Source organism: Gopherus flavomarginatus, chromosome 3, assembly GCF_025201925.1.
Source record: "Gopherus flavomarginatus isolate rGopFla2 chromosome 3, rGopFla2.mat.asm, whole genome shotgun sequence".
NCBI lineage: Eukaryota > Metazoa > Chordata > Testudines > Testudinidae > Gopherus > Gopherus flavomarginatus.
Genome location: NC_066619.1, coordinates 45,788,865 through 45,807,485, shown reverse-complemented (window position 1 = coordinate 45,807,485; position 18,621 = coordinate 45,788,865). Strand labels below are relative to the sequence as shown.

General features: G+C 46.0%; 1 protein-coding gene across 2 annotated transcripts in view; it reads right to left on the bottom strand.

The window, feature by feature from the left end:
* Positions 1 to 491: 491 nt before the first annotated feature.
* Positions 492 to 18,621, bottom strand: part of LOC127047949 (dimethylglycine dehydrogenase, mitochondrial) — a 105,997-nt gene continuing 87,867 nt past the window's right edge. Inside the window, exons 15-16 of one of the 2 annotated variants that reach the window (XM_050946925.1) lie at positions 3,885 to 4,019; positions 492 to 2,483 (exon numbers count right to left, since the gene is read on the bottom strand). In XM_050946925.1, coding sequence (XP_050802882.1) covers positions 2,268 to 2,483; positions 3,885 to 4,019 — 351 coding nt within the window. In that variant the 3' untranslated portion in view covers positions 492 to 2,267. The remainder of the gene's footprint in view (positions 2,484 to 3,884; positions 4,020 to 18,621) is intronic. The other variant, XM_050946924.1, reaches the window with a different exon arrangement.

The window sequence follows — 18,621 nt, the reverse complement described above, 5'->3', positions numbered from 1 at the left end:
GGATCCCTGCAGTGCAGCAGGACTACAGACCTGCCTCATCTCATCATCCCATTTGGAGTACTATGCATCTCCAGACATGCATGCAGTGAACAGTCTCTGAACTCCTTTGAGCACATGGATTGCAATTGGTTAGCTCTTGCCCAGGCCTTACAAGGTAGTGAAAGAAGCTAGTGGCATTCTCCTGCTCCTGCATTCCAACAGGCTGGCCCACACATTGTTCAGAGCACCTTTTCCCAAGCCAGCCAGGAAACTGCAGTCTTGCATCTAGCTTCAACATGTAAATGAAGAAGTCACCGCTGAAGCAGAGGTGACTTCCACAATTGTCTGACAAATGTTTCTGTGTACTGTAGCCTATTAGGAAGATAAAAGTGTGAGCCTCAAAGTAATTACAGTACTCTACATTCCAGCATATCAATGAATAGTGAATTTGCATATTCTTGAGAAATACTCTGTGTTCCTAAGGGTTTTTTCCTTGCTCTAAATAAAATTGCAGTGCTTTGTTTTGTATTCTAGTTTTCTTTAATGACCAGAGGGGGGAAAAGTGGCAAAGTAAATACACAAAGTGTTCAATTACAAATAATGTCAGCTTTAGGGAAAAAAGTCTCTGATTGGTTCAGCAAAATGGCCCTGAATCACTTATGAAAATATAACAGAATAATTTCCAAATGGATTTCTCACTCAGGATAGCTCTATGTGCAAGCCTGTCAGCTTTTATACTTCAGTTTGACTTGCTTTGTAAAAGGATATTCTGAACTGCAAAATGTAATGTCAACTTGCATTAAGTCTTTGACAAACGTAGGTGCTCATTATTCAAACAGTGCTTCCACTGGCATATTCTATTTATCCTCTGCTTCTTTGCTGAACATTTAGAAGTTTCCAATTCCTTTGGAAGACTATGCCCTTTTGGGCCCTTTTTCTGTTTCAATGATCTTGGAAAAGGACTTATCGACAGCCTAATGTTGAGTGCTTTCTGAACAAATATTCTAGCTTTTAAAAGTTTTTTTTAGGATGGAATAATTATGATCATGTTATGTCTGAGTAGATGCTGAATATTTTATGGAATTAACAAGTTTATTATAATAATTTAATACATTTCCATTATTTATATTCTCCTACAGTATCCAAAATCTTGCTTATTGGAATGATCAAAAACAACACTGAATGAAATACTGCAGTTTAAATAGATATGTTCACTTATTACTTGTATATGACAACACGTTGTCATCATCGCTGCTTAATTTTTAATAGAGAAAGGAAGAACTAAACAAAAAATGGTGCATGAGTTAGTGCATTTTGATTGTGTCCAGAAATTGAGCAGTAATACTGTGTATGTTGAATAATGTTGTATATAGTCTACTAACTGATCCATGGCAAAATACTCAATCAATAGAAAGAGCAGCTTTTCTAAAATGTCTTGATTAGGAAAGACTGAATTTCTATCATCCATCAAAAGTTCTGCCAGAACACCACAGATGGAGAAAAATCATCATCTACTCAGTTTGCAGTTAAAAAAAATGTCTAAAGCCAATGTTCAAGAGCAACTTCAGTTTTGTACAGAACATGTCCATGTGGAACTATATAACTATTCCTTTGGGGACAAGGCTGTGACTTTGCCCAGGCTACAGGGAAGGGGCAATGTGTGGCTGCACTGCCCTAGGAGCATACCAGGGAAAGAAAAGTGACCCTGAAAGAGAGGAAATAATTTGCTATTGGGTCATACTAACAGCAGACTACTTCCCCCTCTGCACCAGCTCAGCTCTGCTGGTGAGAGTGTGGAGAAGCTGAGTAATGACCGTTGATTCTTTACCCGCTTCCTGTCCACAAACATTGGGGGGATGGGAGAGCGTGTCCACAGGAATCTGCTCTCCTCCCCCTGTGCTCAGAGCAGTTATATGGGCAGTCCACTCAGTGAATCCAGGGGCCATCTTAAATCCCCTTAATTCCCTACAGGGATGTATAGGGCAAATTACAATCTCACCCTTGATGACTGGGAACCAGAGTAGTTTGACTCCTTTGTATTTCATGAAAAAAGAACGAGGAGTACTTGTGGCACCCTAGAGACTAAAATTTATTTGGGCCTAAGCTTTTGTGGGCTAAAACCCAAAAGCTTATGCCCAAATAAATTTGTTAGTCTCTAAGGTGCCACAAGTACTCCTCGTTCTTTTTGCTGATACAGACTAACACAGCTACCACTCTGAAACTTGTATTTCATGGTTATAAGTCAAACCAATTGATATTGGAGAATTTACTGTAACTTCCCTCTGGGTTTACACCTTGGCACTCCCACCCTTTTTCTGAAGACGTGTTCTTGTTTGTTCAGTCAGAACCAGTGGTTCCTCTACAATGGTTGCTAAATAATTTTTTCCTAGCAGTTCAACTTCCAGCTTCTGTCCAACTTTGCTGAGTTCTGTGGGGACATATGCAAAAGCCAGACTCTGCTGGGTACTGTAGCTGTAATTTCCAGATGTGGTGTTGCCAACAACCTGAAAAAACCCACAAAACATTTATCTTTATTTCCAGCACTCAATAGGTATTGTACAATACTAACTTCTACTTTTAAAAATACATCTTGCACTATTTTAAATACTTTAAATATTTTTGTATCCCTGTGTAGCGAAGCGACGACTCACCCTGTGGTGCCTCCTGCTGGTCGTCCAGGGAATTAGCTCACCAGCCTCTGGAGCTCCCTCTGTAGGCTGGTGTCTCGCCTTGCCGCTGGCCCTGGTGTCCCTCCCAGACCCCGGTGCCCCTTCTCTGGGGGTTCTGCCCCCTGCAGTACTCCACAGTTTCACTGGGTCTCCCCTCCCCAGGTAACCCCCAACCCCCTATCCCCACCTCGCCTCAGTCTTTGGCTATTGCCAGTCACCATCTAGCCCCCACTCACTGGGGCAGACTGCAGTATAATTGCCACTCAACAGTGGCAAGGAGGGTTTGGATCTGCTGCCTCTGCCTACCCTTGGGCTGCCCCTCTGCAACCCCAGTACCCTTCTTGGCCTTTAACAAGTCCTGCAGCCCGGGGGTTTTCCAGGCCAGAGCTCCCCAGGCCTTTCCCCAGCCCTGCTCAACTTTAGGTACCTTGCTCAGCTCCTAGCAGCCAGGCCCATCCCTCTCAGTATCTAGAGAGAGATTCAGCACCCGCCTAGCAGCCCCTTTATAGGGCCAGCTGTCGCCTGACTGGGGCGTGGCCCAGCTGCAGCTGCATGCCTAATCAGCCCAGACTTACTGGTTCCCTGCCACAGCCCTCTCGCAGGGTTATTTTAAGCCTTTTAGGGCAGGAGTGTGGTTACTGCCCCACTACACCCTAACATCAACATTCCAATATACACTGTCTCATTTGTGTCATACAATTCATAACAGTCTCCATTTTTGGTGCTATCAGGTAAGTTGGGAATTTTCTTACTCTCAAAGAACAACTGGAAAAATCACCAGCAGGATGCTGAATTCTTATTATATTTGATTAAGATCTCACCTGAAACAAACGCTATTTACATGTTATATTCATGCTGAGTATTTTTGTTAACTGTTAATGGCTGTTTCAACATTTACTCTGTACTTAGATGGCCTGGTGGCCTAAACTTTGGTTTGTGGTTTTGTTCTTTTCTTCTATGCAAATAATTTTGAAATATACTGTAAGTAGAATCCTGTACTTGCAAGAGGATAGAATGGGTGAACTAATACTGTAGATCTTTTCCATTTCTAATTTAGAGATTCTATATTTCAAACTCTTGTGTACAATTAGAACCTGCCATGCAACATGGAAATTCAAAAATTGTATTATTGTCCCAAACTGTCCTGTTCCAGTAAAAGTAACCTGAAACACAAAGTGGGATTCCAGTCCTAGAGAATGAATCTTAGTTTCTTGTAAAGTGATGTACAGTACTTACTCTGCCATTATGCCACACACTTTCATTTCCCTCTGGATCAACATTAGCTGTTTCGAAGGTGAGATACACCAGTCGCCGTTTAAGCCCCTTTTCTTTAATCTGCTTCAGTGCTTGCTTTCCTATGAAGTCTGCTGGCTGAAAAAGTAGAAGATAATGATGATGAATGATTATACAAGCTCTGCAACAAGGTTATGGATGCAAGTATTTAAATTTGTCTTCACTTGTTTTCTTGTCAATTAAACTGTATATAAAAATACAGATTAAATCAAATCTTTTGGCAAATATTTCTTGTCCACAAACATGACACAATCAGTATTTTTTCCTCTTGTTTTGTCTAGATCTGACACCTATAAGACCCAGTATTCCAATGATAGGAGAATTACATGTGCAATAAAATCCAGTATACTGCAGAAGTGGCTGTTTAAACTGGCCCCACTAGTAGTCTGAGCCAGAACACCAGTACTTCTCTCAGGATGCAATGAAATAATGTAGGCCATTGGCACATCATTACATAGACATCTATGGCCCTGCCTCTCACTGGGATCCTGCATCCTGCTTGGACACAAAAAAACATCTGCAAGAGTGACAATAGCCTACCACATTCCTCTTTGGTCCCTTTGCTCAAGAGATGGAGGTGGCATTTTCCTCCTTACCCACTAGGGTGTTCTGTGTCAGGGTGTGTTCTCCTCTCCACAGGATCTAGTACTTCATGGGACAGGGTAGCACCTCCACTGCCACAGCCTATCCAGTATCATCTGAAGCCCTCTTCCTCAGCCTCGCTAAAGAGGAATAGCAGCTCCCCTGATTCTCATGGGTTGATCAGGGATAATATCCTGTGGGAATGGAGTAGCCTTTCTGGCAGCCTCCTGGTGGAGGCAGTCTTCTGTTTGAGTGATAGACCAGCAGTGCCACTCTGGCAATATATGTGTGAATGAAGCTAGGAAGAGAATGGAGGGTCAATGTGAGAAAGAGAAGGTGCAGGTAAATCAGTGCACAGACACACAACTGAGCCTTGAACATGACTGGGAGGACTTTCCCATGTTACTGGGTAAATTGGAGCACTTAGAGATGCACTAACGAAAGAGATTCAGATTGAATTCCAGATTGGAAGATCCCTGTAGATAGGAGAGTCCTGCCCAAGGAAATAAGGAAACAACAGGACAAATCAGAGTAAATGACTGTTTCTGTAGTTTAGCCATAATTTCTGTGTAGCTCCTCAAAAAAGTGCCTGTATATTCCACCTACTCCTCCTTCCCATTCAGAGTGCAACATATTTCATTTACGTGTTCACAATGTTTTTATAATGAAATGGGTAGGATAGTATGGTGTGGTTTGTGTTTTATATAAGTTATTGTAGATAAAAAATGTCATGCTATATGGAATCACAGTTTCTATTACATGGGATACATTTATTAAAGAAAACGGCTACAGGTCCGTAGCCAACACAAACCAACTAGTTTCAGTGCCAACTTTGTCTCCTTTGTTACCTGGGACCACACTCTGACCAGAACCCTATACACCACACAGAAATATGTCATGGCCAGGGGAGGCTCCAGGCATCAGCACGCCAAGCGCGTGCCTGGGGCAGCAAGCCCCAGCAGAGCATCCCCCCAGGCAAGCCATGGGGGGGCGCTCTGCTGGTCGCCACGAGGGCGGCAGGCAGGTAGCCTTCGGCGGCATGCCTGCGGAGGGTCCACTGGTCCCATGGCTTCAGCGGATCTCCTGCAGGCATGCCGCTGAATCACAGGACCGGGGACCTCCTGCAGGCAAGCCTGCCTGCCTGCCGTGCTTGGGGCGGCAAAATACCTAGAGCCGCCCCTGGTCATAGCTGAATAAACAAACATATCATTACAGAATCAAGCCTTTCCTGCCCATGCAGATGTATTATTGGATGTCCAGACTGAAAACTGTCAAAGAAAAATTCCATCTGACTGTTTTATTAAAATAAATAAAAAAATTTGTATCTTTAGATCTTCATGTAATAAAATAGTGACAAAAAGATGGGAATCTGCCAGCACTAAACTCTGTGAACATCAAATAGCCCCCACTGTGACCATCTTCTTTGCTGGATCACCTTTAAATTTCCCATGTGAGAACTGTGACCCACAGTTTAGAGAATACAGTATCTTTGGCTATCCCTCGACGCGAGGATGATGTCTGCCAAGGGGGCTCTTTGGTGGGTTTTTAAGTGGCTGAGGAGCCCAATTCGTGCCCTGCAGATTTTCCCACAGACGTGACAGGTGTAATCTTGGAGGAGAAACAGTTTTTGGCTGGACTGTTGTGCCCTTTCTTTCTTCCGTTGTTGCTTCTCTGTCTCATGAGCACATCTGTTCTCCTTAAAGTGAGCTATGGCTTGGTGTATAGTGTGGCACCACTGTGTTCTGTTCTGTGCTGCGTCCTCCCAGTTTGTTGGGTTAATGCTTCCCTTTTTAAGGTGTACTTCCAGTGCCCTCTGAGAGCCCTTCTTCCCTGACATAACAGAGAGGAGTACTTGCTTCAGGAGGCGAGTATCAGGCCAGCCCAAAGGAGTCGGTGTTTCATGACTTGTGCTTCTATACTGCTGATGTTGGCTGCAGAGAGAAGGCTGATGTTAGTGTGTCAGTCTTCGCAGCTGATCCTGAGAATCCTTCTGAGGCAGCTCTGTTGAAACCACTCCAGCTGCTTGAGGTGTCATCTATAGGTTACCCAGGTCTCACACCCATAGAGAAGGGTAGGGATGACAACTGCCTTGTAAACCAAGATCTTGGTGATTGTTTGCAAGTCCCTATTATGCAAGACTTGTTTGAGTAGTCTTCCAAAGGATGCGCTGGCACAGCAGATTCTGTATTCAATTTCCGGGTCAATGCTGGGTGTTCAGGAGAGGTGGCTGCCAAGGTATGGAAAATGGTCCACATTTTCCAGGGGTTCTCCGCTAATGGTGATTTGTGGAGTATGAAAAGTAGTTTGTGCATGTGCGGGCTGGTAGAGTACCTTGGTTTTCCCGATATTGAGAGAGACACCCAGGCTGTGATAGGCATCTGGAAAAAGATTTAGGGTACTTTGCAGGTCAGCATCTGTATACACAAGAACGACACAGTCATCTGCATACTGAAGGATCAGTGATGCCAATTCTCGTGATTTTGTTTGGAAACGTCAGAGATTCAGGAGTTGACCATCCACACGATACTCAATCCCGATTCCACCAGGAAGGGAGACACAGATGAGAATCAGGATCAGGGCAAGGTAAATTTAGAAGAGTGTTGGAGCAATGACACAGCTCTGTTTGACACCAGTGCGAATGATGAATGGTTTGGTCTCTGAGCCGTTGCACAGAGTGGAGTAGTCTGATGATGGAAATGAATTTCTGTGGACTGTCAAACCTACAGAGCACCTTCCACGGGGCATCACAATTGATAGAGTCAAAGGCCTTGGTTAGACTGATGAATGCCATGAACAGTTCCTGGTGTTGCTCTCTTACTCCTGGGGGAATTCTGTGCATATGCAGAATTTATGTCCCCCTGCAGATTTCTTTGCTTTCCTGCAGAAAAATGACTTTCTGATGGGGAAGCAAAGGGAAGCCACAAGAGTAGTCATGCGACCCTCCCCAGCAGTATGTTTTGGGTGCCCAGGGCAGCTGGCAGACAGGTAAATCACTATGGGGCAAGGGGTGGGACTGAGGAAGACCCGAAGGGTGGTTCCTACTGTGTGCTCGGCTCAGCTGCTAGCCCTGGCTGGGCTGGGGAGGACAGGACTTCCTCTTCCTCTGCACGGCATCCGGGGCTGGGTCAGACGCACCCCCGGATTTCTTCCCTGGCTGCAGGAAGCTCTGCAAACTCCCTTCCCACCACTTCCTGCACCCATCACTCCTCATCTGCAGGGGGAGGGATCTCTGTACAGGGAGCTGTTCCCGCATCCGCCCAACCTCCGTGCATCTAGAACCCCTCATGCCCACCAAGCCTCACCCCTCTGCACTAAGAATCCCCTGATAAGCCCCACTCCCTGTGCACCTGGATCACCCCAATGAACCACCTGCATCTGGATCCCCACCTCACCAAGCCCCAACCAGCTGCACTTGGATCCCCACCACACTGAGCCCAGACCCCCCGCTGAGCTCTATCCCCCCACGTCCAGATGCCCTCCCCTGTTGAGCCCCAACCACCTTCACTTGGACCCCCTGTAGAGTCCCATTACCATTGCACCCAGAACCCTACAACAAGCCCCTGTGCATCCAGATCCCTCCCTGCCTCTGAATCCCCCACTGAGCCACCTACACCCAGACTACCCCACGCTGAACTCTCTCAACCCACACCTGTATCTCCCCACATTAACCCCCTCCACTTCTGGATCCCACCTTGCTGAGTCTGCCTGCCCACTCCTGGTGCACCTGGCACAAAGGGGCAGGGCCCCGGGGTGTTTCTGCGGCTGACATGGTCCTTGTGCTATGTCAAGGTTGGGTGCAGCCAAACCGCTGAATCTGTGTCCTGGAGTGAGGGAGCTGGATGGTGATCTTCCACCTCTGTGCAGCCAGTGGCCTGTGCTCCCCAATGCCATGCTGGAGCCTTCACATTTATTTATTTGATAAATAAAATTTGCAGAATTTTAAAATGTGTGCTGAATTTTTAATTTTTTGGCGCAGAATGCTCTCAGGAGTACTCTCTGCACTTTTGAATCTGTCGTCCATAAAGATCATGTCAGTTGTGTCTCAGGATGGCCTAAAGCCATCCTGAGACACACACACACACACATATATATATGTGTGTGTGTGCGTGTGTCTCAGGATGGCTTTAGGCCATATATATATACACACACACACACACACCTGCCCCTGGAAATTTCCACTACATGCATCTGATGAAGTGGGTATTCACCCACGGAAGCTCATGCTCCAAAACATCTGTTAGTCTATAAGGTGCCACAGGATTCTTTGCTGCTTTTACAGATCCAGACTAACACGGCTACCCCTCTGATACTTAAAGCCACACTGTGATTCAGGGAGGAATTCCTTGGCAAGGGGGAGAAGGCAGTTTAGTAGGATCCGGGCAAGGATCTTCCCTGCGATGGAGAGAAGGGCAATGCCTTTGTAGGTCCCGCACAAAGATTTGTCCACTTTCTTTGAATAGTGTAACAATGTTGGTGTTCTTAAAGTCACGTGGAATTTTTTCACAGGTTCAGATTTTGTCAAAGAGTTGGCAAAGTTTGTGCTGGAGCATTGTTCCACCAGCTTTAAAAACCTCAGCTGGGATGCTATCTGGGCCTGGAGCTGCGTGATTTTTTTTTTCTGGGTGATGGCATGCCAGACTTCCTCAGAAGATGGGGGATCAGCAAAGTGTTCCACAGCTGAGTGTTGGGTAATAGACTCAATGGTATCTTCAGAGACCATGCATTCACAGTTTAATAGGCTCTCAAAGTGTTCCTTCCAGTGTTGCTTAACGGCCGCACTGTCTTTGAGGCGGGTGGAGGCATCCTGGGAACATAAGGGGGTTGGGCCTTTGAAGCTCGACCCATATATAGCTTTTGTTGCTTGAAAGAAGCGTCTCATGTCATCCTGGTCTACAAAACCCTGGATCTCAGAGGCCTTCTCCTGCCACCACTTATTTTTGATGTCATGTAGCCTCCTTTGGACTTTAGCTTTGAGCAGCCTCATATTTTTGTTGATAAGCCTCATGTTTTCATTGGTTAGAGGAACCATTTTGCCAGTTACAGAATGCAGATCTTTTCTGTTGAATTAATGCTACGATTTCCTTGCTGTTTTCATCAAATCAGTCTTGGTGTCGATCAGTGGAATATCTTATAGTTGCAGCACATGCACTGTAAATGGTATTTTTAAGTTGAGCCCAATGCACTTGAAGGTCAATGATGTTATCAGGCCAGTTAGAGAGTTTCTCTGACAGATGTTGCTGTAACATCTCGCGTCCGGCTTGGTCTTGAAGTGCTTTGACGTCATACTGCTTTCGCTTAGTCTTTGGGTGTTTGCAGTGTGGTGGAGCAAGCTGCAGGTACATGATTGATCTTATTAATCGATGGCCTGTCCAACAGTGATCTGCACCTCTCATGGCTCGTGTTATATGGACATCAATATAATCTCAGGCACTGACTATAACTTAAGCAAGGAGGTGCCAATATTTACACCAAAGATGTTTCCAGGTGGTGTCAAATTTGTTACTCTGCCTAAAGATGGTATTTGTGATGAGTGGATCATGCTCCACACATTTGCTGATGAGGAGAATGCCACTGGGGTTTACATTTCCCACTCCTTCTTTGCCTAATGTGCTGCTCTAGAGTTGGAAGTCCCATCCGGCTCTGGCATTGAAATCTCCCAGGAGGATGGGCTTGTCTGCCTTAGGTGTGTCTGCGAGGACTGCATTGAGAGTGCTATAAAACTGTTCCTTGTTATCTTCCTCATCATCAAGTGTTGGGATGTATGCACTGATAACTGTGGCATATTGGTTGTTGCTGAGCTTGAGCCGAAGAGCCATGAGCTGCTTGTTGATCACTTCGGGAAGCTCCAAAATCTGACTGGCGATCTTATTTTTTATGGCAAAGCCAATCCCGTGAATCCGCGTGTCTCTTCAGGAAACTTTCCTTTCCAAAAGAAGGTGTAGCCACCTCCATCCTCTTTTAATTAGCCCCCATTGGCCTGGCGGGTCTCACCAAGAGCAGCAATGTCAATAGACTCATAGACTCATAGATTCTAGGACTGGAAGGGACCTCGAGAGGTCATCGAGTCCAGTCCCCTGCCCTCATGGCAGGACAAATACTGTCTAGACCATCCCTAATAGACATTTATCTAACCTACTCTTAAATATCTCCAGAGATGGAGATTCCACAACTTCCCTAGGCAATCTATTCCAGTGTTTAACTACCCTGACAGTTAGGAACTTTTTCCTAATGTCCAACCTAAATCTCCCTTGCTGCAGTTTAAGCCCATTGCTTCTTGTTCTATCATTGGAGGCTAAGGTGAACAAGTTTTCTCCCTCCTCCTGATGAAACCCTTTCAGATACCTGAAAACTGCTATCATGTCCCCTCTCAGTCTTCTCTTTTCCAAACTAAACAAACCCAATTCCTTCAGCCTTCCTTCATAGGTCATGTTCTCAAGACCTTTAATCATTCTTGTTGCTCTTCTCTGGACCCTCTCCAATTTCTCCACATCTTTCTTGAAATGCGGTGCCCAGAACTGGACACAATACTCCAGTTGAGGCCTAACCAGCGCAGAGTAAAGCGGAAGAATGACTTCTCGTGTCTTGTTTACAACACACCTGTTAATGCATCCCAGAATCATGTTTGCTTTTTTTGCAACAGTATCACACTGTTGACTCATATTAAGCTTGTGGTCCACTATGACCCCTAGATCTCTTTCTGCCATACTCCTTCCTAGACAGTCTCTTCCCATTCTGTATGTGTGAAACTGATTGTTCCTTCCTAAGTGGAGCACTTTGCATTTATCTTTATTGAACTTCATCCTGTTTACCTCAGACCATTTCTCCAATTTGTCCAGATCATTTTGAATTTTGACCCTGTCCTCCAAAGCAGTTGCAATCCCTCCCAGTTTGGTATCGTCCGCAAACTTAATAAGCGTACTTTCTATGCCAACATCTAAATCGTTGATGAAGATATTGAACAGAACCGGTCCCAAAACAGACCCCTGCGGAACCCCACTTGTTATACCTTTCAAGCAGGATTGGGAGCCATTAACAACTACTCTCTGAGTACGGTTATCCAGCCAGTTATGCACCTACCTTATAGTAGCCCCATCTAAATTGTACTTTCCTAGTTTATCTATAAGAATATCATGTGAGACTGTATCAAATGCCTTACTAAAGTCTAGGTATATCACATCCACTGCTTCTCCCTTATCCACAAGGCTCGTTATCCTATCAAAGAACGCTATCAGATTAGTTTGACACGATTTGTTCTTTACAAATCCATGCTGGCTATTCCCTATCACCTTACCACCTTCCAAGTGTTTGCAGATGATTTCTTTGATTACCTGCTCCATTATCTTGTTGAGTCTTGCCAGTTCTCTGGCAATTATGGCAGTTCTTCTTTCTGGGCATTCACTGTGCTGAGTCCATAAGGGTGTGGACATTCCAGGGGGCAAAATTCATTATCTTATACCTCTTGTTTCGGCCATGGAGTTGAGTGATCCCACTGGATGCAGCCATCCAGTTGGAAGAGTGTGAGACAGCCTGTTTCAGGCACCTTTTCTAGCCCCCTCTCCATTTGGGGTTGTCATAAACAGATAGCTAAGGGTTAATGTCTCTTTCACCTGAAGCACCTGACCAGAGGACCAATCAGGAAACCGGATTTTTTCAACTTTGGGTGGAGGGATTTGAGTGTCTGAGTCTTTTGTCGTCTGCCTGCTTTCTCTGAGCTTTGGAGAAGTAGTTCTACTTTCTAATCTTCTGTTTCTAAGTGTAAGGACAAAGAGATCAGATAGTAAGTTCTATGGTTTCTTTTCTTTGGTATTTGCATGAATATAAGTGCTGGAGTGCTTTGATTTGTATTCTTTTTGAATAAGGCTGTTTATTCAATATTCTTTTAAGCAATTGACCCTGTATTGTATCATCTTAATACAGAGAGACATTTGGATGTATTTTTCTTTCTTTTTATATAAAGCTTTCTTTTAAGACCTGTTGGAGTTTTTCTTTACTTCAGGGAAATTGAGTCTGTACTCACCAGGGAATTGGTGGGAGGAAGAAGTCAAGGGGAGATCTGTGTGTTGGATTGCTAGCCTGATTTTGCATTCCCTCTGGGGGAATAGGAAAGTACTTTTTGTTTTCAGGATTGGGAACAGAGAGGGGGAGTCTCTCTGTGTAGTTTCACAGAGCTTGTGTCTGTGTATCTCTCCAGGAGCACCTGGAGGGGGGAAGGGAAAAAGGATTATTTCCCTTTGTTGTGAGACTCAAGGGATTTGGGTCTTGGGGTCCCCAGGGAAGGTTTTTCAGAGGGACCAGAGTGCCCCAAAACACTCTAATTTTTTGGGTGGTGGCAGCAGGTACCAGGTCCAAGCAGGTAACTAAGCTTGGAGGTTTTCATGCTAACCCCCATATTTTGGACGCTAAGGTCGAAATCTGGGACTAGGTTATTATATGAGTGGCAGCTGGTGGGATATAGACAGAATCCAGAAGCCAGTAGGAATATTATATTTTTCTTTTCTCTGCTAAGGGCTTTTTAGCAGAGAGAGAAACAGTTGGTTTTAAAAGGGAACCAAAGAGAATTTTTTTTTTCTCTGCTCTCTCTGGCAGTTTGTGGCTTGCATGTTAAGCAAGAAGCCATTACCAAACTGTTGAGGGTCTTTTGTCATGCAATAGCCCTCCCATTAGGAGGCAAGTACCAGCACTTATATGCATGCAAATAAAGTGGTTTTTCTGGTTTCCCTTCATTGAACATTAGCTAGAGAGAGAAAAGGAAAAAAGCACTGTTGCTAGGCAGACTCCAGGAGGCAACAGAACCTGCAGTTCAGAAGATAAGCACCGGAGGGCACCCCAACACAAGAAAACAGGAACCATGACTTCTAAGGCAAAAATTGACGCCGAAGAACAAATCAAAGAAGCTGAACACAGGCGACAACTGGAAATAAAACAAAAAGAGATGGAGATGAAAGAAAGAGAAGAACAGATCAAAGAGGCAGCCTACCAAAGAGAACAGGCAGCCTACCAAAGAGAACAGGCAGCCAAAGAGGCAGCCAAGGAGGCAGCACACAAAAGAAAACTAGAAGAAGAAGAGGTGGCCTACCGAAGGAAACAAGCAGAAGAAGAGTTGGCCCACCGCCGAGAAATGGAAAAGCACCAAAAAGAAATGGAAAAACAACAAAAAGAGAATGAAGAGAAGGAAAAACAGAGAAAACATGAACTGGAGTTGGCAAAAGCTGGGCTGCCTGTGCCAGCCAACCCTAACAACCCGGCGCCCATTATTGCTCCACAGCACAGGAAATTTCCCACCTACAAGGCAGGTGATGACACCGAGGCCTTCTTGGAAAATTTTGAAAGAGCCTGTCTTGGGTACAGCATTCCCGAAGACCAGTACATGGTAGAATTGAGGTCACAGCTCAGTGGACCTTTAGCAGAGGTGGCAGCTGAAATGCCTAAGCTGCAAATGAATGACTATAAACTTTTTCAAACCAAGGCCAGATACCGAATGGGGATAACCCCAGATCATGCCCGTCGGCGCTTCAGAACCCAAAAGTGGAAACCAGAGGTGTCATTTCCCAAACACGCCTACTACATTGCAAAAAACTATGAGGCCTGGATAACAGGAAACAACATTCAAACCTTGGAAGAACTGAACCTCCTCATACAAATGGAGCAGTTCTTGGATGGTGTTCCTGAAGACATCACACGGTACATACAAGATGGAAATCCCAAAGATATCGCTGAGGCGGGGGAAATTGGAGCCAAATGGATGGAACTGGCAGAAAGCAAGAAAGCTACTGTCAAGGGGAACGATTACCCCAGGGGGCACACAGACCATAAACCCTACAACCGAGGACAGCCAAAGACCCCACATACCACCCAAGTAAAGCCACAGACACCCTACCCTTCCACCTCACCAGTCTCCAGTAACTCACTTCGGCCCAGTGACCCATCAGATGGAAGATGCTTTAAGTGTAATGAACTGGGACATATCAAGGCCAACTGTCCCAAGAACACCATGCGAGTGCAATTCATTACACCACCATCACACCAAAGATCCCCAGGCCCGGATGCCTCTCAAATACCTTTGGAGCGAAGGGAAAATTTGAGAGTGGGCGGAAAGAAGGTTACTGCGTGGAGAGACACGGGGGCACAAGTGTCAGCTATCCACCAATCCTTCGTTGACCCCAAATTCATCAACCCAAAGGCCAAAGTTACAATTTACCCCTTCATGTCACAAGCTGTAGACTTGCCTACAGCTCAACTGCCTGTCCAGTACAAAGGCTGGTCAGGAATGTGGACTTTTGCAGTCTATGACAATTATCCTATCCCCATGCTACTGGGGGAAGACTTGGCCAACCAGGTGAGGCGGGCCAAGAGAGTGGGAATGGTTACACGTAGCCAAACCAGGCAAGCTTCCAGACCCATTCCTGATCCTGAGCCGTCCACAGAGGCCCCGTCTGTGTTACCAGAGACCCAGACAGAGGTAGTGGACCCGGATTCCATGCCTACCACTGAAACAGCCACAGCATCTCCAGTCCCAGGCCCGGAACTGGAACAGCAACCAGCACCAGCAAGTGCAACCACATCTTCAACCTCAACGCCAGAGGGCGCCAGCGAGCCAGAACTGGCAGAAGCAAAAGACAGCCATACCCAAAAGGCTCAGCCAGAGCCTGAAATACCCTCAGGTGCACCAGCGGAGAGTGGTTCACCAGCAACGGAAACAACCCCATCACCTACATCGCTTCCAGAGGGACCAAGCCCAAGTCCACAGTCTGAGGAAGAACTGGTGACCCCAGCCTCAAGGGAACAGTTCCAGACTGAGCAGGAAGCAGATGACAGCCTTCAGAAAGCTTGGGCGGCGGCACGGAGCACCCCACTGCCTCTCAGCTCTTCTAATCGATCCCGGTTTGTTATAGACCAAGGACTTTTATACAAGGAAATTCTTTCTGGTGGACACCGGGAAGAATGGCAGCCGCAAAAAACAGTTGGTGGTTCCAACTAAGTACCGGGGGAAGCTCTTAAGCTTAGCCCATGATCATCCCAGTGGCCATGCTGGGGTGAACAGAACCAAGGACCGGTTGGGGAAGTCCTTCCACTGGGAGGGGATGGGCAAGGACGTTGCCAAGTATGTCCGGTCTTGTGAGGTATGCCAAAGAGTGGGAAAGCCTCAAGACCAGGTCAAGGCCCCTCTCCAGCCACTCCCCATAATTGAGGTCCCATTTCAGCGAGTAGCTGTGGATATTCTGGGCCCTTTCCCAAAAAAGATGCCCAGAGGAAAGCAGTACGTACTGACTTTAGTGGACTTTGTTACCCGATGGCCAGAAGCAGTAGCTCTAGGCAACACCAGGGCTAACACTGTGTGCCTGGCCCTAACAGACATCTTTGCCAGGGTAGGTTGGCCCTCTGACATCCTTACAGATTCAGGGTCTAATTTCCTGGCAGGGACCATGGAAAAACTGTGGGAAACTCATGGGGTGAATCACTTGGTTGCCACCCCGTACCACCATCAAACCAATGGCCTGGTTGAAAGGTTCAACGGAACTTTGGGGGCCATGATACGAAAATTCATCAACGAATTCTCCAATACTTGGGACCTAGTGTTGCAGCAGTTGCTGTTTGCCTACAGGGCTGTACCACATCCCAGTTTAGGGTTTTCACCATTTGAACTTGTGTATGGTCACGAGGTTAAGGGGCCATTACAGTTGGTGAAGCAGCAATGGGAGGGGTTTACGCCTTCTCCAGGAACTAACATTCTGGACTTTGTAAGCAACCTACAAAGCACCCTCCAACACTCTTTAGCCCTTGCTAGAGAGAACCTAAAGGATGCTCAAGAAGAGCAAAAGGCCTGGTATGACAGACATGCCAGAGATCGGTCCTTCAAGGTAGGAGACCAGGTTATGGTCTTGAAGGCGCAACAGGCCCATAAGATGGAAGCATCATGGGAAGGGCCATTCACGGTCCAAGAGCGCCTGGGAGCTGTAAACTACCTCATAGCATTTCCCAATTCCCCACTAAAGCCTAAAGTGTACCATGTTAATTCTCTCAAGCCTTTCTATTCCAGAGACTTACAGGTTTGTCAGTTTACAGTCCAGGGAGATGATGCTGAGTGGCCTGACGGTGTCTACTACGACGGGAAAAAAGACGGTGGCGTGGAAGAGGTGAACCTCTCAACCACCCTGGAACGTCTGCAGCGGCAACAAATCAAGGAGCTGTGCACTAGCTTCGCCCCATTGTTCTCAGCCACCCCAGGACGGACTGAACGGGCATACCACTCCATTGATACAGGTAATGCTCACCCAATCAGAACCCCACCCTACCGAGTATCTCCTCATGCCCAAGCTGCTATAGAATGGGAGATCCAGAACATGCTACAGATGGGTATAATCCGCCCATCTACCAGTGCATGGGCATCTCCAGTGGTTCTGGTACCCAAACCAGATGGGGAAATACGCTTTTGCGTGGACTACCGTAAGCTAAATGCTGTAACTCGTCCGGACAACTATCCAATGCCACGTACCGATGAGCTATTGGAAAAGTTGGGACGTGCCCAGTTCATCTCTACAATAGACTTAACCAAGGGGTACTGGCAAGTACCACTAGATGAACCTGCCAAGGAGAGGTCAGCATTTGTCACCCATGCGGGGGTGTATGAATTCAATGTCCTTCCTTTCGGCCTTCGAAATGCACCCGCCACCTTCCAGAGGCTGGTAGATGGTCTACTAGCTGGACTGGGAGAATTTGCAGTTGCCTACCTCGATGATGTGGCCATTTTTTCAGACTCCTGGCCCGAACACCTACTACACCTGGAAAAGGTCTTTGAGCGCATCAGGCAGGCAGGACTAACTGTTAAGGCCAAAAAGTGTCAAATAGGCCAAAACAGAGTGACTTACCTGGGGCACCAGGTGGGTCGAGGAACCATAAACCCCCTACAGGCCAAGGTGGATGCTATCCAAAAGTGGCCTGTCCCACGGTCCAAGAAGCAGGTCCAATCCTTCTTAGGCTTGGCCGGATACTACAGGCGATTTGTACCACACTACAGCCAAATCGCTGCCCCACTGACCGACCTGACCAAAAAGACCCAGCCAAATGCCGTTAAGTGGACTGATGAGTGTCAAAAGGCCTTTACCCAGCTTAAGGCGATGCTCATGTCTGACCCTGTGCTCAGGGCCCCGGACTTTGACAAGCCATTCCTAGTAACCACAGATGCATCTGAGCGTGGTATAGGAGCAGTGCTCATGCAGGAAGCAACAGATCACAACTTCCATCCTGTCGTGTTTCTCAGCAAGAAACTGTCTGAGAGGGAAAGTCACTGGTCAGTCAGTGAAAAGGAATGCTATGCCATTGTGTACGCCCTGGAAAAGCTACGCCCATATGTTTGGGGACGGCGGTTCCAACTACAAACTGACCATGCTGCACTAAAGTGGCTTCATACTGCCAAGGGGACCAACAAGAAACTTCTTCGTTGGAGTTTAGCTCTCCAAGATTTTGATTTTGAAATTCAACACATCACAGGAGCTTCTAACAAAGTAGCTGATGCACTCTCCCGTGAGAGTTTCCCAGAATTCAGTAGTTAAAAAGTGTTCTTAAAATGTAGAAGTCTGTTAGTTATATACTTAGGAGTATATGTAAAGGTGTATGTGTTGTATTAATCTGTTTATTTTCAAGTTCTAGAAGGAAATCGCCGCCAGTGAGCTTCCCCACTGTCTGCAATTTGGGGGGCGTGTCATAAACAGATAGCTAAGGGTTAATGTCTCTTTCACCTGAAGCACCTGACCAGAGGACCAATCAGGAAACCGGATTTTTTCAACTTTGGGTGGAGGGATTTGAGTGTCTGAGTCTTTTGTCGTCTGCCTGCTTTCTCTGAGCTTTGGAGAAGTAGTTCTACTTTCTAATCTTCTGTTTCTAAGTGTAAGGACAAAGAGATCAGATAGTAAGTTCTATGGTTTCTTTTCTTTGGTATTTGCATGAATATAAGTGCTGGAGTGCTTTGATTTGTATTCTTTTTGAATAAGGCTGTTTATTCAATATTCTTTTAAGCAATTGACCCTGTATTGTATCATCTTAATACAGAGAGACATTTGGATGTATTTTTCTTTCTTTTTATATAAAGCTTTCTTTTAAG